This window comes from Charadrius vociferus, unplaced genomic scaffold (assembly GCF_000708025.1).
Source record: "Charadrius vociferus isolate BGI_N301 unplaced genomic scaffold, ASM70802v2 scaffold498, whole genome shotgun sequence".
Taxonomy (NCBI): domain Eukaryota; kingdom Metazoa; phylum Chordata; class Aves; order Charadriiformes; family Charadriidae; genus Charadrius; species Charadrius vociferus.
Window position 1 is genome coordinate 492,371 of NW_009649588.1, and position 22,019 is coordinate 514,389.

Genomic DNA, 22,019 nt, shown 5'->3' on the forward strand with positions numbered 1-22,019 from the left:
TTCAACAAAATTAACATATTATGTAGTTCTCAAAAATGCAACAGAAAACTTTTAACAAGAGACAATACGGCATGAGCTATCAGCTGCCCAAAATATTTTATACAGTATCAGAAGTACAATCTGCTGCCTTGGGCACTGTAACATACATGACGTGACAATGCTGGTATAGAAGTGCTTTTATAGCATTTAATAAATTAAAAACTCACTACCAGTTAATCTTAAGGAGCCAGGTTGTTAAAGTGGTGTGATTCCATGCATGCAAATTGTTGTGAATGTCTTACCTTATATCCTGTGTACACAAATACAGTAGATGATTTATACTTGTACTTCAGCTATTGATAATAATAAGTGAGGTCTATCCAACTACACACCCTCAAATTTTAAAAATCTTGAATACACAGAAAGTCTGGCCTGCACAGAGGGTATGCTTTGTACAGAATATAAATAATTAGGAATTTAAAGTTTTTCTTTCAACAAGAAATTGTTAAGGAAACCCATCTTTCCTCCTCTTCCTCTTCTTCCAGTCATTCAATCTGATGAGACCGTCATTGAGTAGGATGACCAGGATTAATTAGTATCTCTTCCTGAATTGCACCATAAAGCACACATCAAAGAATGACTGCTTTAAGAGTAGAATTTGCTGTTACTGACTTTCTTCTCCTTTAATCTTAAGGGAAAAGAAAAGGAAAAAGTCAAGTCTACTAGGAATTCCTCAGAGGAAAACAGTCTACCAAGTTCAATTTACTTAGATACAAACAGTGAGTAATGTATCAGCAACAAGCATTGCAATTTTTTTCCTTAATAAATGGGAGTAAGCCAGTAATTCATAAAAAAGGGTAAAATCATTTAAAGAAAAGTCTTCCTCCCATCCCATCTTGAGATCTACTCATTTTCTCCTGGTACATGAAGCCTCTCTGTCTGCCTCCCTTACATCCAGCCCAAAGGTGGTGACAAAGGAGGAAGATCCTTCCCCTAAGCTTTGGATAATGTACTGACACTTCAATGACAATTCTATACTGCTACAACTCGATACTGTTTTTATCTTTTGTGGTTTGTGTCTCTGGAAGCATGTTCTGTTCCCACATATCTAATATGCTAACAACATTTCCAGGGTCATAACTCTGATGGTGTAGAAGGAGTGAGGCGGTTTATTTATTTGGCTGTATATACTTCCAGGCTTTCCTCCTGGAAAGCAGGAGGAGAGAGGAATACAAACTCACAGGATTACACATTTCACCGTGATCACTGAAACCGAGATGTCACTGAGCAGACATTTCACAGCATCTGCTGGCCTCTAGTGGCTTGCAGCCCAGCCTTGCTTCACTGAAGCTCTTCCTTGCTTCAGATACACTCACTCTTTAGATGCTCGTTTTGATAAATCTGAGATTCTCTTACCATAAATCATGTCTAGATAGAGCTGCCTTGGAAAGGAGAATGACTATCAACCCACCTACGGTTGCATGTCTCTTGATATATCTGTAGTTTGTGCTCGTTCACATTGAATTCTTTTAATATAGCATCTCTGTTAGGATTCCTTAAATTCATATGGGTATCATAAAGGAACAGCTGGTTATTAAGCTCCTCCTGCCGCTTCCGAAGTTGCCGACATGACGAATAAAGCTCTTCTTCACTCTCCTTCAAAAGAATATTGGAAATCAATGTAACTTGTAAGACACATACCCAATGTGGCACAGAATCAGCATAGTTTGGGGGATTATTTTGTTTTCGTAAACACATTCCATTAGTTTTATATAGAATGTTTTATAAAATTAGTTTTATAAGATGTTTCTGGAATGTTTAGAATGAAACAAACTAGCAAAGAAAGCCATGACCTCTAACAGGGGCATCAGGGACATTCCAGCACTTTTGGAACATTTTTCCCTAATAAAGCATGTCAGTCTGTTGGGGAAATAACAGCACAGGGTTTATCACAGTGGGATATGAGATTACAACAGTTCTAAAAACACTTTTTAAAAAAGTTTAATTTTTTACTGTTCCATCATATTTGTGGATTATGCCATGTACTTCGTTTCCTGGTGCTTTCCTATTGAAATCTAGACTAAAGGTAGAAATATTGCCTAGTAAATAGGACCCCTAATAGCAGCAGGTACTCAGATGATCAAGAAAGAAGGACAGATCCTGTGTTTCTGTAGAGCTATGGCAACTCAATACTTGCAGACAAACTGACTAAGTATTTGAAGAATAATTTGCAGCAGTCTGAGTTTCTCTTGGTGTATGTGGCCCACAGTAGAAATTCCCAAAATATTCCACAAGCATAAAATTATCATCATGATTCCCTTTATGAGTTCAAATTATTTTAATACTTCAAAACTTTGAATGCAAAAGCTGTCTCCTTTATAGAGTTACTAGTGGGGTATAGTACTGGCAGGACTGAAGTCTTAATTTTCACATCAGCAGCAAAACAAGATACTCATCCTACAAGAAATGACATGCAATCAATAAACGTAATAAATCTAAACATTTTCAGAGGCAGCATACTAATAAGAATGCCTCTTTCTGCATTCAGTCCAGATCTAGGAAAACTGACAGGTTAGCAACATACCCAAGGGATTTCAGTGAGAGCAACAAGATCCTTTTCTAAACCTTCATTTTCCTCCTGAAACAAATTCCTACAGCTCGCAGATATGGGCTGAAGCAACTGAAACAGCCTCAGTGCTATGCTACTGATTAAGATTTAAAAAGTCTTTTTTTTATTTTATTTACTTTTTTTTTTTTAAAGGGGAAGGAAACTTTGCATTCCCTAATCCACAAAGGGAAAAGCAGATTGTCAATTACCAACTTGCAGGTGCAATCATCAAGACACCTATGTACTACGATTCGTTCTTGTAAATAAATGTATCCACAAAAACTAGACTTTAAAACCCCACTTAAGAATGTCCACTTCAATCTTTATGTTAAAAACATATACACCATTGAGGCTGATTGTAATCAGAAAATGCTGAAGAGATACACACGCTTTCTGAAGTAAATCAATTTTCAAGCAAATAAGATGCTTCTAAATGTAATGACAGCCTCAGTATAGTATAATTTCTACAATATCAAGAAAACCTGTTAATTTCAACAGAATCTGCGTAAGGCCCCACATAATAATTCATAAATGTACACGCTTACGTCTACAATATTTTTGCTCCCCTATTCCTGAGAAATTCCACAGCCATCTGTAATTCCCCTTTATAATTTCGTATTTCATCTCCAAGAGCGTGCAGATGGGCTCTGTATATAAACAGGCCTGTTATTAAATTCTATCATTTTATGGAGGGTCGTCATTTAAAAAAAGGGGGGCAGAAGAACAGATGGAGACAGCCTTGATCTTTTCTGATGCTTCTTGAACGATCTGGCAAAAGTTCTAGAAGTTCATTAACTATGGCAAGTGTTGGTTTGTCGCAGACTGCCAAACAAAAGGGAAAATTTTTGAAAGTTCTCCTGCTACTGCATTACCACCCAGAGACATTAGACACTGTAAAAACCAGAGCTGTGCTGCATCTTCATTTGGTTTAACAAGCAGAAGGGGCTTCAAGAGCGCAAAATGTGCTACTGCCAAAGGACTTGATGATGACAGATTGGGAGACATACTGCTGCTATGAACAACACTTTGAGAGCTACTCCTGCCCCAGGCAAATAATGATCTGAATTTCTGAAGAGAAACCACAGCAGGAGGAATTCACAATATATCTAACAAAGGATGTCCATGCTCAACATATTAGGCAATAGTGAGTTGCTGCCAGTTTTCTCAAAGGCAGCAAGCCAAAAAATAGCATTTTATCAGGCCTCCTCTATCAGACTTGGGTCCATGAAATACAAACATTTTAAACATTATCTTCAAAGGACATAGGTCTCTCTTGTTTACACACACGCAGACATACACGCTCCTGGTCTCAGCTTCTAGCCCTCCCTGCTTTCATGACTCTGCTAGCCAACAGAAGGAAGCTACCAGGACTGCTGAACACTGTTATTATACACAGTCATTTTACATCATGTGTTCTAAGGAGGCTTTGTAAAAATTTGACAAAGGATGTTTGAATAAGGCTACCACTCCTTTGTGAGGAAGAATGTGACTGAGTTCAGTAATTTCCATTTCAGTGTATGCAACCGCAGGCGCAAATCCCTCCAGAGACACAATGACTTACAGTTAGCAGAAGTTGGTGTTTTAATCAGGAAAAATAATGTACATTGCTGTGAACTGCAGCATAAGCCTGAATGATTGTGAAAAACTATAAATAAGAAGTTGGAATTATTTTTTTTCTCTGAATCTGAAGGGTACTGGAAAGCACCCTGAAATACCCACTTCCCAGAAGCATCTTTAAACTTTCATCACATGGCCTCTACACCACTGTATTTTAATTACATAAAATATTATTGAGACAAAGAGAGAATCTGAGAATAATCCTGCTTCAAATCAACAGCAGCACCTCTGGAACACCAACAAATGCTGTTCACAGATCAGCCACTTCAATGCCTGGCTTCATGTGCAAGGATGCATCATTATGTTTACCCCTGTATGTTTAAAAATACTAGTACTTCAATTAGGTGTTTTAGAGAGGCTTAAAAGAAGATTAACACTTCTGTAGGAACCAGAATATGTCTTCCACCTGATGGGCTGTTTATTTTAATGAAATACTGGGAAAAAATTTTATCTTATCTTCCTAAAGTGTTTGGGTTTTTATGTAGGACCTTTAAAAAAAGATTATTCTACAAAGTTAAAGCAGAATTTAGCTAGCTTTGCATGGCATCAGTCAGTTAACAGGGGAAGACAATGACCGTGCTGTTATAGCAAAAACTAGTGGAGGTAATAAGGCTTTGTTAGCGCATTATTTCTTTTAACAACTGCATAATCTGTCCACCCAGAGGGAGAGTAACTCAATTTGTGTTATTGGTCTTCCCCAGTACCTACAGAAGTTATGCCTGACAATAGCACATCAGACACAGAACAGAAAGCTAAATCCTCATTTCCTGTTTTTTTACAAAGAACTGATAACATACACTCTAAGTGCACAAAAACCCCCCAGTGGTTCTCACCAGAACTTGTTGCATTTCACAGTGAACCAGAAGTGAGGCCAGCTCTATATCTTCACTATAGCCGTTCTTGAGAGGAACTGATCTAAAACCTGGTGGGGGGGGAACATATAGAAAGGACAATTAGAGTCAAGGCAAAGGGTTAACTGAAGTCACAAAAATGGTGCATAGAGTCCTGACAGCTAACAGATCCTTCATTGCTCAAATGCTCCACTGCTGAGAGCAGGCTTTGCTATGAGAGTTACAGGGAAGCAAAAGGCAAGAATGGCAAAATTGAGAAACACACAACTTCACGTGCACTTGAAAACTGAAGCCAGAAGCAGAGGAAAGCAGAAAGCTTACTCTACATACATCCACATCTAAGGTAATTAACAAAACAAATCCACTGACACCAAAACAGAAGAAGAATCTTCCCAGATTTTACTCAGAGCTCATAATCCTGTTGCTGAAGTGGAGTATGCAGTAAAGACAATGGAAATTATTCTACATAATGCTTTTTATCTCAATTAAAAAAAAAGAAATTTCAAGAAGGCAAGAGGATTACTTGAAATACTTAGACGCTACACACCCAGTATCATAATAAACAATGGATTAAAGGAACTCAGATCAAAAGAGCACTTGTCCTTTGGCACGTTGTAGCTGCTACTGAGAGCGAAGTCACAATACAACGATTCCGAACAGCATCTTTCTGACTTAGCCCCTTATTATACCCACTGATCTTACCTGATTTGATTCCTTTGATGGGGAAAGTGGCATGTGCTAAGAAATTTGGATCACTGAACATATCCTCCTCATAAACAACGAAGCGCAGAAATGCTAGATTTGGATCATAAATTTCAAATTTCACTTGCTCTGGACAGGGTGCCCAAACTGGATTAAGGCCATTGTCATCTGTAATGAAAAGGAAACATTTGCAGTATGAAGCAATAATTTCACTTCATTCACATATGGGTATGTGTCCCAGGACATTTTCTGGGGATACAAAGGCCCAAAAATCCTATTTACCATCTGTGTCCTGTTGCAACTTTGCTACAAAAGGTTTGTATTTGTTTATTTGTGTGGGGAAATAGGAGGAAACTTGGCAGGGATGGAAATCCATGAAGAAAAGCTATTATTTGTATTTAAACAGACAAAACCTACTTGGACATGTATTTGTACTTAAAGAAAAGCTAATTCATTGCTCATATTCATGAGCCTGATGCTCCATTTCAGAGCAAAAGCATGAAAAGCACTGGGAAGACTAATGTACAATGGCCCAATTCTTACAGTCATTTATGGAAGACAGAGTAATTTGGGGTGTGTGTCACAGCCAGGAAGTTTGCTCTCTAAAGTCTTGGTCACTTCCCACAAAAAGTTAAAATCATAATCCTCTGCTCTGAAGTACTGAAAAGCCACAATGCACGTTCTACTCCTGATTCTGTGTTTATCTTCCACTGGTATCAGTGGTTTGGATAATTAGAACCAAAGCCTGTTGTCTACTAAAGGAACACTGCTGCATCCAGAAATATTAAATGATGAAATATTAAGTGGCTGAGATATTGCCCCATTTCAGTGCACTTAAATGAAGCTCATTGTACACACAAACACATACGCACACAAACACACATCCCTTATCCAGAACTCACCAGGAGTGAGCTTTGATCAAACTTTTATTGCATTGCAAGTTATACTAATTTACAGCCATACATACCCAAGCTGTCTCTGAGGGGATGCCAGTCTTATAACCCAAGTTTAAATAAACACAGTCTGGATTGCACAGTAGTAACCTCCTATTTGAGCCAGACTTTTGGGAACTGACTAGCACTGTTGGAGGCACTTTCAAGACAGCAATTTTTTAAAATATGCAAATACACAAACTTATGCATGGGCAAAACCATAACAGCATTGCGATTATTTTTTTTTTTATAACAAACTACAACAGTACTTTTTTTTTTTTTCTAGATTTTATATACATTGAAGTTTCCCAAATTAAGTGACCCTGAGGCAAGCAAAAGAGCAATATTGTATGACTCACCAGTCCAGAGCAACAGTTAACTTATTCCTCCCTATACAGGCTTCTGGCCAATTACAGACAACATAAATTCATGGTCATCCTCTACTCACTTTATTTAAGCGCACTGGAAGTATAACCATATCCCTACAACACAGAAAACCGCAGATACTCACTCACAACTGTTGTCTTGAATTTGTTGTTATCATATTCAGCCCCACAAATTTCTACCTCTACAAAGGGACAAGCGATGCTTCTACCAAGTTTAGGGAGATGACGAGCACCTAAAACCTGCAAAAGCAACTGTAAATTATAACCACCTCCAAAGGAAACTTGGCACCATTATTTCTGAACAGAAGGTAGTCTACACAACTAGGGGGAGGGGGGGTGGAATCCAGAAGAACATGGAAAAATACACACTCCCTCTCTTCTCCCTCTCTTGAATATGTTTGCACGTATTAAACATACTATCTGTGCCACCAATAATAACATCTTCCATTGTTTGGGTAACTCAGTGATTTTCACTGTAAGATACTGTAGCTGACATTCATTACACACAGTATGCAGTTCCAGACCAGGCTTGTAACCTAAGTTTTTTTATCGTTCCTCAGTCTTTACATATCTATTACATATCTATTTTAAGACATTCCTGCTTTACATTCACAGCACCAGTTTACCTCTTCTCTAAACTGTAGTGAAAAGCAGTTTTGTGTTTCTTCTTTCTCAGAAAACATATTTTTAAAGGACATCTCTTAGTGTATAGCAACTGAGAACAGAAACTAGTTCAGTTCCTGTTTGGCACCAGAAGACAACATGGCATAATTTCCCTATGATAAACCCATCTCTCCATGAAAAATGAGAACAACATTCTGATCAAGTCACAGTGTACTAAATATGATGAAGGGGGAGGTCAGCTTATTATTTTTTCTGCTTAGTTTCTATATTTTATTATAAATATCTTTCTTCCACACTGGAAATCTCTGAACTAGTTAGTCTGCTGCTAACCAACCTCCAAAAGGACCCTTCTATTGAGAAGTCATTAGATTGGAAACAGAAATTAGCTCATTTTGTATTTTTATTAGCAATTATATAAAATTATCTCAGGATAGTGTTTTCAGTCCTATAGCATATGCTTCATTAGCATGATAAAGATTTATATTTCTTTTCAGGAACCAGTGGAATTAGTTTTATTCTCAAACACACTGACATTTAAAAACAGTATTTTGACAATCTGTCAGATCTTGCTCTGAAACATAATAGCTTTATTTTTAGTTTTATAGATATTTATGACTTGTAAAAAACATAATTTACAAAAGAGATTTACCCTCACTGTCATAATCATCTGCAATTTCCTCTTCGAGTCATTTGGCATTGGGTCATAGTCTTCATTTCGCATGCTTTCTGGCTGCAGAACATAGCCAGTGCGTCCATTAAGTGAAAACAAGGCATGGTTGAATTGCATGTATTTATCTAGGGAGAGAGTTAAACAGTCATAACAGAAGATCCTCGTTTGAATAAAGCTAAGGAAGTATCAGACTAATAGCTCCTCTCTGTAATTCTTTCTGGTCACCACTTCTATCAGAAAGAGCTGGAAAGGTAAGTTGGAAGACTCGGTTCCCTTCAGTAACTGAACCTGACAGGCCATTTCTCACCAATTTTAATCCTGATAAAACCATCTCCGTTCACAATTAGTTTCCTATCAGTATGTCATAAGCTTGCTGGGCCCTACAAGAAAGTGCAGTACAGCCTTCCCTGTGGCTGAACAACTGTTCATCCACCTGAAACTTACTGTAAATATCTCTGCTTGCCTCTCACAAAGAGATCAAGGTGAAATAGACCTTTTCGAGTTTGGGGCTAGTTAGGCTCAGAGACAAAGCTTTTGGAGACTGATTTTTGGGCACCAGCTCTATCAGGCGATCCACACATTCAAAACCAAACTTTAGTTCTTGCACATCCTTTCTTGCTTGGAAGTACAAATAAATAGGACAGCCATGGTGACTAGAATAGCAGAGGGGCCAGAGAGAGGCTTGCTTACGGTGAAATGGAAGGTGGATTAGATCCTTCTTTAAAGAGAATATTACCTGGAGTTTGGAAGTTAAGAGCCACCATCTGGGAGCCACAAAGCCAGAGGCGAAATGGGTCGTAGTTGGATGAATCGACCCTCTGTCCTTTAGGATAGACACGTGTCAGTCCCTTCAGGTTGTATTTCAACAACTCAACTGGCTTTTGCTTAACAATGTTCTCTGCCTTGGTTTCCACAAAAGAACGGATTTCTTTGAAATCAGGATTTTCTACCCAAGGTAGGGAGGAAAAAGAGTGGTTACTAAAGGAAGAAAGAAGTCAATGTTTATACTGCATTTGTACCAACACTTTGTTTTACTTTGTTTTGCTTTGTCCTTTAATGCAATAATTGGCACAGTTTTCATGCAGACATGGCAAACTGGTTGAGCATCAAGTCTGAAAGTTAAAATTGCTTGCCTGCCACATGCTTTACAGCAGGGTAGATAAGAGTCTATAGTCATGTTCTCATCTCATCATTGCTAATAATGCACTTCTGACCACTATAACACATATTTAAATGAGACATCTTTTCCTGAGTTTAAATAGGGAGAAGAAAGGGTGAGCCAGGGTTAGACAATGCCTCAAACAATGACTATAATTACAATGTCTTAACCACACTGACAGCTTATTAAAAACGTTTGCAAAGAAACCTAAGTAAGAAGGGCACATTTGCTGGCTTCTCCAGCAGCAATGACAAAAACTGGAATAAGAAGTACGTATTTCAGTGTCAGATTCCACACCCGCACTTAACACAGACCCCAGTTCTCATTTATATTATGAAACCATATACCACTCAAAAAGCTTACATAAATGGCAAACATGTTCTTCCAGAGAAATTATATAATGTACGGTAAATCCATTTTGAAGGGTTTTACAAACAAAGCATAAGTGTTCAGACAGAGTTTTTCATCTCAAAAAAGTCAATTGACACATAACTAGTGACCTTCCCCATGAAAGACACCTACGAGAGGGTCTATCTAGTTAACTAGTTAGGAATTTGTGACAGTTTTTTTTGTGACAGATGAATAGCATCAAGTTCCCTAGTGTACAATTTCAAAGTGCCACTGAAAACTGCATGGCTGAGGAAGAACTTTTTTTTCCAGTAGGGAAATGATAGATGTTATCTTCAGTTCTAAAATTTCAACTAACATCTGCAAAGATAGTTGAAAGGGTGAAGTTCAGATGTAACATAAAAGGAAATACCTAAATTGTCCTTGGTTTTGCTTGTTGGCTTGCAATAGATTACCAGATCAGATAATTCAATAGCAATCAATTGATTCTTTTCCCAGTATTTCCTCCTGTTCTCCTGTAAAACGTAACAAAGTTTTAGATAACGGATATACTGAGTATTATGGTACAGTACCTCCAGGGTATACTCTAATGAAATGACAAAGTTGAACGTTCTTTGTTGCCCAGATTCCTATCTGATACTTTAGACACTTGCATAGCTGTAATGTACTTTAAGACTCAATTCAAGTGCTTTGGGGTTTTAATTGGGGGTCCATTTTGGGGGGCAGGGGGGTGGTGTTGGTTTGGTTTTTTAAGCAAGTGTTCCAGTGCTTCCCTGATCAGTCCTACTCAGAATCCTGGTTTTGTTTTGTTTTTTTTTATTTATTTAACGTGGCTCTACTCAATTTTAGTTACATTCTCAACTATACTTCATATAAATGCAAATGTATGCAGAAAAAATGCAAAGGGTAGTGAAATGTGTCTCTATTTACAATCCTGAGCAGGAACTTAAGTCTTGTTAGTAACTCCCAAACAGCTAAATTCAAACCTTATGAGTATTATTCCTGTAGTTTCCAATTTGCACACCAAACCAATAATGTTATGTATGGAAAATCATGTGCAATCTCGTTGTCATCATCAGTAATAAACCAACTATCCACTTCCATGTTTGCAAGCACCTGCTCTGTGGAAGCTGAGCAACAGTCCCTGCCACCAGAGATTGGGAATGACTGAAAGCAGCAAGACTTGTCCTGAGTGGAGGCATTTGGGCTAGAGGCTTTTCAGACATAAGGAGCAATTACAGGATAAAACATGTTAGTAGAGTCCCATACTAAACAGCGATTAGCTTTGGTACAAGAGGTTATGAAGCAGTAGCAATTAGGAAGTCTTCCAAAAGAATTCCCTCAACAAGACAAACTGAAGAGGAATAACAGTCAGAGCTAGGGAGCCATGGGGTTCCAGAATGTTTCACTGACCCAGAGATTATACATTGAAGTCTAAGAAAAGCAAAGAGGAATACAGCATTTAGACTTGGAAACAACCTTGGGAAAAAGCTGTACAAACTTCATGGTCCTTAGTGATCCACCACAGTTTCCCAGACATTGCTCAACAGTAATCAGAGCTCCAAATAGCAAATGACCACTTCTAGATGCCATATGCACATCTTTAGTCATAACCCTCTAGTGATAACCAAGCAGAAGAGTTAGCAATGAACAGCCATTCCTAGGAGCATGGCAAGGGTCAGTATTAAACATGTGACAAGATACATAAAGCTTAGGTTTACTTTTTGTGTATAATGGAAACAGCCTAAAAATAAACTCATAAAACACCTGTATCATATTGTAGTATAGTGTTGACTCATCATGCTTTTCCTTCCCCAAAATTCAGCCTGTTAACTGTGCTAGCAACTGTACTAGATGTTCCTCATCTTTTCCCCTTCCCCATGCAGCAGTCTATCATGTGAACTTCCTAGAGGCCACACTGTGAGAAAAGCCTCCTGACTGACAGAAATTAGTTTTTTAAAGCATCTTTGAACACAGACTGTTTAATACTTCTCTAACTGTACAGAGGGAGAAAAAGCTGCCAAGCTCCTGAAGAGCCATTGATGTACCATAAAAAACATTCCATTTAGAGACACTTCTTCTAGGTCATGTTTCTCCTTTTCTCATTTTTATTTCTAAATGAAAGCCTGGCCTAAGAACTGTATCTCTCCTCCCCCAACAACAGGTCAACAGCTCCTGTTGCTTCTTCCCTTGCTGAATTTGCAGTCCTCTGCTTGAGACACCAACTTCCCTGCTATAAATGGGATTACGATGACCCTCAGAGCATTACCACTCCCGACGACAGACAAACAGCATGAGCCAACATGATGCTGAAACACATTTTCCATTACTCATATCACCCACTTAACAATAGAAAGTGAATAAAAGTAACAAAGGAAAGAGTATACTTAAACATAGCCATTGTAAGGGCTTTTTGGTTATGTCAAAAACTTCTTAAATACTAACAAAGATGACACGGAGGTAAATTAATACATCAGAACAGGAAAAGCAAGTCCTGAAGAATATCTTTAAGCAGCACTACTCGCAGAGGGATGAAAAGCTAAACTTAGGCAAAATCCTTTAATCTTTAGGCAAGGATCTGAAATATTACTATGGAAGTTCTGGTAAATCCAGAATGTACCTATTAGTTACAAATAAACCAAGTATTAGCCAAACAATTCTATATTAGTGCCACCGCATTCACTGGAAAGCAGAGTTAGTAAACAGGATTAAAGAAGAGTTTAGGCAAAGGCAGCTCAGATTTCAGGTATACTCACTAGTGGATTCACAACTCTGAACAGAACAGTCTGATATTTGAGTTTCTTCTGCTTAACACTAGGATTGAACCAGTTTAACCAGATGTAAAATGGTAATGGTATCTACTTTGCACTACTAAGCACACTTCTCCACTGAGATGCAGGGTGCAACACAGACAGTACTCTGCTGAAAAACACCTGTTGACATAACTTTACATAAAATGCTAATTTACATAGCATTCCCAAAAGAGTTTAGGGAACAAGATTCACAGCATCAGTAAGATGAACAGACAAACAGCAATACACAAGGGAGTGGAGGACCAGGTGTTAGCAAGGTTTAGCAGTGCATGGCAACTAAAGACAAATTCTAGTGTAAATTTGTAACAGTACACTATAAAAAATAACAGATAGATTTTTATCAATACCTCTTCTGTAGTTTTCCAAGTGATTTCACGGATACTTTGGTACCATTCAAAGAGTTCTTCTACTTTATCAGTTGCAAACTCAACACACGGATCTTCTGCATTCTTAGGTTCCAGAATGAAGACAAAAGGCTTTTTGTGTTTCCCTTGCGGCATTTTCACTGTTAGGCAACACAGCAGCAAGAAGTTTATACTAAAATCCAACAGTTCTTCTTCTAAGCTGTCATTGTTGATTTATTGTTGATAAAAATCATTTTGATTAATCATAAACGATTATTTATGATGTGAGTATCAAAGTTTCATCAGATTAATTGTATTAGCTATATTAATACAAGTTGCTGTTTCGTTTTGTTTTAAAAAATACCTTTCCTACGAAACATGAGTCTACTCAACACAGAAAGCTCAGGAGTCCATGTGTAAGCATCAAAAAATACATACCAACGTTGTACGTATTGAGTACCAGTATGCCCCGACACAGACAGCCTAATGGATTGTCCTCAATAATCTGAAAAACATGAGTTAAATCTGACCCTAAATGTTCTCTTGAGTGAATATGCACAGAACATTAACAAATAATAAGCACACACCATTAAATCTAACCTCGGTTTCACTGAAAGCATGCCCACTATAACATTTAAAAGCCTGCTTCCATATAAAGAATTTCTCATTTTGAGAAACACATGAGAATCTTTATAGTGAGAGTAGTCAAAATGAGGAGTGCAGCTTCTGTCCTGACAAAACTGCTCATTTTTCAAGTCTGCTTAAAGCTGCAAAGACCAGGGTGGGAAATCTAATACATGTGTTTTCCTCCAAAGACTCCTGGCAAATCACTGGAAGTGCTTCAGAACAACAAAAGAATTCAACGTTTCATTTTTAAAACTCAAAAATGTCAAAACTGCTTACTATGGAGTTTTGTTTTCTTTTGTTGAAGAGATCTTTGTCCAAGACTCTGGACTAGATTTTTAGATACTTTTGACAAACAATATAGGGTTAGTTAGGCATAAAAACTTAATAATGGAGTGTGAAATGGCTAGAAAGATGTGTTCTGACACAGAATTTTCTTATTTGCAAGTATTAAGGCAGTAATTATATAGGCAAACTAGTTAAAAGTTTCAGGCACATTATTATTTAGCCAAACTATCTGAAAAATCTAAACTGATAGATTTTCATTAGCAGGAAATCATTATAATCTCCTAAAACCCCACAAAATCAGCTGTCGTCCTAAGTAGTTTTCTATAAGGGATGTCCTGACAAAAACTTTCAGCAGCAGAGAATAGTGAAGAAAACATTAATTACTCTATTCTGTGTTCTCTCAAACACAGCATGCAGAGTCATAATTCTATAAAGCAGATTTTCACTTCCAGGAGGTAGCATCTTCGACGGAAACATAGCAGACAAACCTTAACCCTCACCTGGCTTTCAAGCTCAGCAGAGTTATCAGATGACAGGTCTTCAACATAATTAGATGGAAAATAGTGTTGGACTTTTTCTCCATAATCCCCTTTCCACCTGAATTTAAAAAGAAAAGTATATATAGAGAAAAAAGATACTTAAAGAGCTTCAAGAGGCCATTAATGAAGCAATAATCCTCAAGAAATTGGTCATTAATACCCCATACTAGCTTGTCGAGCTGGCTATCGCCAAAATATAAGTGATGAAGTAGCTAAAAGCTCTAATAAAGTGATCATTAACTGTAGTAACACATGATTTCAGAGGGATTACAGTTACTGTAAACTGCAATTAATGACTTAAGAGGCTTTTTCCCCCTCCAGTACTAAAAATACTATTATGTGGTTGATTACCCTGCAGAAGCTACAGGGAAACATTAGATTCCCAAGCTTTCCAAGCAATTTACAAGTTGCCTAAGAAAGAAAACCTCTTATGAAAGGAGACTGTATAGATAACTAAAAAAGGTGGGCTTGATTCCTGAGAAATACTTAGCAGAGCAAGCAAGGAAACAGAGCAATGACAACAATGGTAACAGATGCGTCACTTCCCAGAACACAGAAGTGTTCGGGAAAGATGAATGTAGTTATGGAAAAATACTGGATATGCTGGGCTTTGGAGGTTCTGCAGGCTGAGTTAGTGGTGCAGGATAGAAAAATGGAAAAGACATGAAAGAAGACTTGAGGATGAGGGGCATTGGGGTTGTTTATGGTTAGTTGGCTGTTTTTTTAAATACACTGGCATTAAGATTTATAACGCCAGAGTTAATAAGCAGCAATCAGACAACAGGCAAAGTTTTTAAAAACTACAACCTAAAGCTCAGTATTTTTCTCCATCTAGTAAGTCTCCAGAAGTTCTCCTATGAGGAATCTTTGTCCTTACCAGCCTCCAGTTTCCTTTGTGACATTATGAATTAAAGCTCCTCGAGAGAAGCTCAATTCATCACTTCTTTTGGCTCTGTAGTCATACAAGGCTTTCACGGTCCTCTGAGGCTTTAAGAGAAACAGAGCAAAGGGTCATCTAGGGGGACGGGTCATAAAATGATCAATAATGCAATCTTTAAAAAAAATAAATAAATAAAAGGAGGGGAGATCGGATCCCTTTTTATGGTATGAAGCTTAGAAAACATCATACTAAAGTTCCAGAGTGACATCTATTGGTAGAAGCAAGTGATGCTACTTAACTGCTATCATTCAAGTATCAGCTTAGAAAAAAGCAAAAAAAGAATATTTCTTTTATGGGTGCTGCAACATAATTACCATAGGGAAAAAAAAAAAGGGCGGGGGGAGAAAACCACAATGTGAAAATGTGAAATATCAGTCCTCTATCTTCATTACATCTATCCATATGCAGTTGGAGTTTGTAGGCTTAGATAACTACAAAGCTTCCACTTCAAAACCACATTAGCTATCCTGCTGCTCACATTTCCTTTAGGAAGACTCCCAATTTTAGCAGGAAAAGCATTTCTTTAACTTCAATTTACTACTACCCAAATTCTTCAGCAGCAATGCAAATTCATTGGCCAAAGACTAAAAAGAATTACAGCCACAAAGTTTACTAGCAGGTGAACTTCAATGAGAATTTACAAGTAGGCAAGCCCTAACAAGAACTGGAGATAAGGAGATGTTTGCTGTGCCACTTGTTTTTAAAACATGATAAACATCTTAGAAGACAAACTTTGATAACTCATTAATAAACGAAAGACAGTATTTTTATATAGAAAGCACATAAATAAGCCCTGCACCTATTTGTGCATGCAGGCCATGTTTGCTATTGGAACTGCGATAATTTTTTGCACAGACAAATAACAGTGCTCATAAACACACACATACTCTCCTGGGGTTTACATGTTCTACTTTCTTTCCATGAAGATTTGACCTTCTCAAATTGAATCTTCTCATAGGTTATTTAATTTGGGTGCACACCCGCATAAGCATGCATGCCAAATCAAATCGACTCCACAGACTCAAAAGTAAAAAGTGCCCAAATTCCCAGTATGGAAGAATCAATACAGGATTTGCACACAAGAAAATGTATGGGTACAAATTTTAAAGAGATGCCAGAAAAAAGTCACACCCTTTAAATTTCTGCTGTCCAGTTCTCCATAAATCAAGCTGCCTAATGCTTTCAATTATCCTTTTCATTACTGCTAACAGGAAATCAACAAACAAGTCTCCTAATTTTCAGAAGTCTACAGTATGTATGAATATCTCTCTTTAAGCATACCACTGTAGGGGTGATTTCACTGGGTTCCACATACATCTTGACATCATAGAGGGAGTTTATATCTTTTTCCTAAAAACAGGAAGAATGAAAGAAAATAATGAAGTTACAGGAATCAAAAATTCTGAAAGTACTTAATGTTACTAGAACATTCATTGCTGAAACCACCTTTCTGACAATACATAGGCAAACAGAAGAGAAGGGAAGCTAGACACCTATGTTATGCTCATTTCTAGAGCTGAACATGAGTTTGTAATTTAACCTGTCTATGCCTCAGTTTAATGAACAGTAAAACACAACGAAACAGCAATACCACACAAAGGTATTATCAGTCAAATAGCTTTGAGATTGTGAGTACCCTTTTATGTGCAACCAGGGAAGACAATACCTACACTTATGATTTCTGTGTTACAGTACTTCAGATCCAGCACTGGTTTCACTACTAGATAAAAATTCTAGAACAATATACACAGTCATATTTTTCAGTTTACTCTCTTCTTATGTTCCCATTTTTTCTGAAATGCTTAACAATTGGCATCTGCATCACCATTTTAAGATATCTGCCCACTCCAGCAATAGAAGACAAGGCCAACTGGAGGCAAGGCTATTATCAAAAACTCATTTTAGCAGAGCAATGATGCCCCCCTTCAGAGCAGCTTTTCTAATCAAAACATGAGGAAGGCAGGAGCTGACCCGTAATCAAAGATGAAGCCCTCTCTTTCCTTCACATATCTCAAAACCTTTGTGAGAGAAGTCAGTATAACCATCTCAGTTTCACAGGTAAGAAAACTGCCTGCTTAACCTCCCCCAAAGGTCACCTACCGCAGCCAGAACCAAACCCAGCATCCCCAGGTGTAGATCTGGGACTCCGTCCCTGACAGCAACTGGTACTCATACAGAGACCACCACTTACTGTGCTGTAGCGCTCCAGCAGCTCCTCAGTCACCGGGTAACGCAATTTCATTTTCCTGTACAGCGGATGCTTCTCATAATATGTTACCAGCTCCACTAAACTCTCAAAATAGGCCGAAGTTCCAAGCACAAAGTGGCGACCTTCTTGCTGAATTCGGAAGTGCTTCACCTTCCCCTCCGCTCTGTGAAACGAGTGCAGGTGCTATAAAAAGTACTGGTACTCGCAGTGAGAGCACCAGTACTGCAAACTGGACCAAAACTGCTTTATGCATCTTAATCACATAAAATAATTTCTCCCTCTTCCAAAGCCTCCTTTATTCAAATGGAAGTCCAGTTGCCTGATTAAATTCACAAAAAGACATTCTCACTTTTCTACAATGTACAGGGCCTTGGGATAAATCCACGTTTTTACTTAGATTAAATGTCCCTATTATTTTCCTCTACAGATAGATATTCTGTCATCTTCATACTAACCCAAATGTGTCTGACCAGACTGAGAGTCCCTCTGGAACCTGATGATGATGATTCGGCGCTGTCCCTAAGCGACAGACACACTCCCCTCAAAACAAGTAGCTGTCTCTTCCCTATATTCATTTTGATAACTACAGAAATCAATTTCAAAAGAAAAACCCTCTTGTGCTTGAACACAAGTTTTGTACTTGCACTGATAACAGTAAAACCATCCACTGACAACCACATCCCACCCACAGAAGACCCCTGCATCCTTTTGAAGTTGCTGCCATTTTGGTACTTCTTGTTTTCCCCACCATGAAATGGTTTTATTGAGATGCTGCAGCTCAAGTTACTTCAATATGCACCTTGGTAACAGCAGAAAGCTTAAAACAAAGCACAAAGGGGACTGGAGAATTCTGGACATCATCAGTACACAGAAAGGCATGTAAATAAGAGGAAAACAAGTATTTGTTTTTCTAAAGCAATTTTATATGTTGCAGAAATACACATTTTCAAAGAATAACAATTTGATTTGAAGGCACAACGGAGAACACCACAATACTATGTATTTTATTAACGTTGTTGCAAGAACCACAGTTTTGAAAATATTCTCCCTGACAAGAAAAGCCGACAATCTCATTTTGACATTTCATTTTTGTCAGTTATATGAGAGGGCAGGATTTGCAGGGAATAAGGACCTAGAATCCCTGCTCAACCAGCACCAAAGAAAACTTCAAAATAATACCCTGTAGCGTCAAGGAAGTGAAGAAGGGCCATGCACAGTTCTGTATGGGAAAAAAGGGACAGTTGGTGCCCCAGTACTCTTTATAAAAGGACAAAGGTTTATTCCAGTCACAAATTAACTCTTGTACACATTCTCATACATAGACCTGCTGCACAAATCAACCATGCTAATTACTCAAAGTTTGAAAGCAACAATTTTATGACTCTAACATGAGCACAGTATTTTTTAAGTAAGAAAAAAACAGAACATTGTTGGACTGCTAGGTAATGTAGTCATATCTGTCTTTTCTTACCTGAAAGTCATGGCAAACGAATCAGGCTCATCTCTCTTTCTAATCAGAAAGGCTCCATCTCGAGGAATTCTCATCAGCATGTCTTCCGCCTCTCCCCGACTCAAGTTGCTATAGTACCAACTACAACAGTCAAAAAAAATCAAAATGGACAAAGGATTGCAAAGCTTGTCAAATGTCATTCTGTAACAGTAACAGGCAGTGTTATTAACAATAGAGTTTCAAACATTACAAGACAAATTATGCATTAGATTTTCACCATCTCGCCACCTGTGACAGCAGCTTATTACAAAACATTGTAACATAGCAGCTTATTTTGGATGAAAGAATCAAGAATATATCAGAACACCTTGTCTGTCTGACATGATAAAACATAAATCTGCATTTCTTCCTGAAACAAAGGCACCAGATCCTGCTTTTAGTCTGCCATTCAGTTTGCATTAGTTTATTCAGTTTCGACATAGCAGATTTAAGGAAAAACCCAAACACAGACAAAAGAAAAACACCAGGCATTTGAATTATTTTACTCAGAGCTTGATTTTATCTGTCACTGTACGGATGGACCTATCTTGGATCTAATGTGCCTCCAGTGAAGCTGTGGCCACTTATACTGGCAGTACATCACCACCTTATACAGAAAGGCAGGAAAGCCTAATCCTTAAACTCTACCCTCCCCTCTCACTGGCTTCCAACGTTATCTATGGGTGGTCGGTGAATCCCAGACCCCAGGGGGGGACGGGGGACGACACGACAGAAAAAAAGAAGTTTTAGTCACTGATCAATATTTCGCATGCAAAGGAGATTTACTTTTTCTCACTGCAAAGAAAACAGAACAAAGGGCAGTGACTGCAGCGTCCTGCCAGCAAACAAGAGCAGGCTCTACTCAGGATGTACATCAGGCAAATACCAGCTAGAAATAAACACCAAGCTATACGACTTCCCATCGGCATGGGGCAAAGTCAGCCTAACCAGCTCTGACAGGGGTGAGGTGGAGGGCGGGATTAGGAAGACATAACTGTTTGGGCTCACTGCCCCAGTAATAGAGCTTCCAGATGGCACAGACCATGACCACTCAGTTGACAGACCACAGCCTACTACTAAATACCTAATCCAGCCCACTGGGTGTTGTAAAACACTGAGCAGAGAAAGAAGGAATTGGCACACTTCCACAGCATTACAGTTCTCACTGATTTTCCTAGATGCTGCTAGTAAATTGCTTTCCCAATGACTGCTCTCTGTTGTACCAGGTTCTCACAAAGTCAGTGATCTTACTTAGAATCTTTCAGGGAAGCCTATTCCCATGACATCCGTGGACATGCAACACTCAGGCGTGCTGCTGAATCTAGGCAATTTTCTATGCAAAAATCCAAGACCACCTAAAACAACGCAAAGGACACTGACATAACAACCCTGGTGCTTGCCTTCTCCTGTACGTACTCTTTAGTCTCATGAGGGCTGGGATTAGGCACAGCATCAGTCAGACGCAGCTCAAATTCAGCACATCGCAAGTGGGACTCCTTGTAGTGTTGAATGAGATCATAAATGCTATCAAAAGTGAGGTGGTCCGTCAGGTAGTATTTCACAGTGTCCCCATCACTTGAAGAACGGATCCGGCAGTGCTGCACTCTACCTGACCTCCTGAAGAAACGAAGAGAGGCACAAGGAAAGGAAAGGTTTTATAACAGTTTTTCTCTTTTTGAAGCATTTCCTCACCCGTTCCTGGTCAGCTACTTGGTGAGCTTGTGAAGAGGCAAGAAATCTGTATCGTCTCTTAATACAATCAAGAGAAGCACCAGAAATCCTGACAAGTAATAGTAATTTTCATCGCACAATGGTTTAAAATCTAGCATACACATACTCTCTGAAAAAATTGCTGTGACAGCTCTCTGGGTCAGAAATCCATCTGATACACTATTCCTTATAATGTCCCAACCAGAAGGAAAAAAATCCAAACTACCAAAGAACAAACTAACCAACCCCTCAAAATTCTTTATTATTTTCCCTATAGAGGATCCTTTCATTGAAAGGATCAATCTCTGCTAATAAAGGTAAACTCATGAGACTGTCTTTTCAGTGTGGAAACCAGTAATTTATCCCAAAACTAAAAGATCAAATTTTGACCCACTCATTGAGGAAATAACAAATCCTATATCATGCCACAGCACTAGGAAAGGGGGGGAGATCAAATCAGTCTTTACAACTATAACACTTTGGCAGTCTGCTCTACCAAAATACACTATGCTACACCAAAGTTTGGTTTAGAAAGTACACTTTCACAATCCCATCAATAACATTCTAGTAATTATAGCAACTCCTTATACCTATTTCCTTCCAGTTATAAATGCATACTTGAAAAATACATACATTTTTGTGCAATGCCATAAAACAAACAAACAAAACCCAGATAAATTTTTTTTAAGACAGTCACCGTACCAGAATGACAAGGTGTAATCATTAGGGAAAGCCCCACTCTCCCTAACGAGGAATGTCCCATCCTTGCCACCCATTTCAGCACAATATTCCTGGAGCAGTTTCTCAGCAGTTGTTCTCCCCTCTTTCATTTTCCCATGAAACCACTTCTCTTTTAAGTGCAGTTCAGTACGTTTCACCTCCTAGACCAGAAAATAAGAATTTTTATAGCACGTTTCTAATTTTATGATTTTGAAACAAAGTACTTGTTATTGACATAACAATCTACTATTTCAGGATTTCAGCTATTCCTAGCCCTGAACTCTCCTTCCACAAAAACGTCAATCACATTTATAGTCACCCTTGACTCTCCTTCCCTTCTTTGCAGATGGGATCTTCAGCCTTATTCAAATATTTAATCAACAGAAAGTGAAAGAATGCAGCAGTGCAAACACCGATCTATATTTTCAAGGCAAAACACCCTACTGCTAATTCACAGAGTTTCTAAG

At 38.3% G+C, this 22,019-nt stretch overlaps 1 protein-coding gene across 1 annotated transcript in view; it reads right to left on the reverse strand.

Moving 5' to 3' along the window:
- Positions 1-242: 242 nt before the first annotated feature.
- Positions 243-22,019, reverse strand: part of PLCG2 (phospholipase C, gamma 2 (phosphatidylinositol-specific)) — a 57,794-nt gene continuing 36,017 nt past the window's right edge. Inside the window, exons 16-32 of the mRNA XM_009890381.1 lie at positions 21,535-21,713; positions 20,539-20,739; positions 19,105-19,224; positions 17,616-17,796; positions 16,706-16,774; positions 15,362-15,471; positions 14,446-14,542; positions 13,472-13,538; positions 13,037-13,194; positions 10,289-10,391; positions 9,106-9,315; positions 8,349-8,494; positions 7,201-7,315; positions 5,758-5,925; positions 5,038-5,126; positions 1,451-1,635; positions 243-667 (exon numbers count right to left, since the gene is read on the reverse strand). Of these exons, the coding sequence (XP_009888683.1) occupies positions 625-667; positions 1,451-1,635; positions 5,038-5,126; positions 5,758-5,925; positions 7,201-7,315; positions 8,349-8,494; positions 9,106-9,315; positions 10,289-10,391; positions 13,037-13,194; positions 13,472-13,538; positions 14,446-14,542; positions 15,362-15,471; positions 16,706-16,774; positions 17,616-17,796; positions 19,105-19,224; positions 20,539-20,739; positions 21,535-21,713 (2,241 nt within the window). The 3' untranslated portion in view covers positions 243-624. The remainder of the gene's footprint in view (positions 668-1,450; positions 1,636-5,037; positions 5,127-5,757; positions 5,926-7,200; positions 7,316-8,348; positions 8,495-9,105; positions 9,316-10,288; positions 10,392-13,036; positions 13,195-13,471; positions 13,539-14,445; positions 14,543-15,361; positions 15,472-16,705; positions 16,775-17,615; positions 17,797-19,104; positions 19,225-20,538; positions 20,740-21,534; positions 21,714-22,019) is intronic.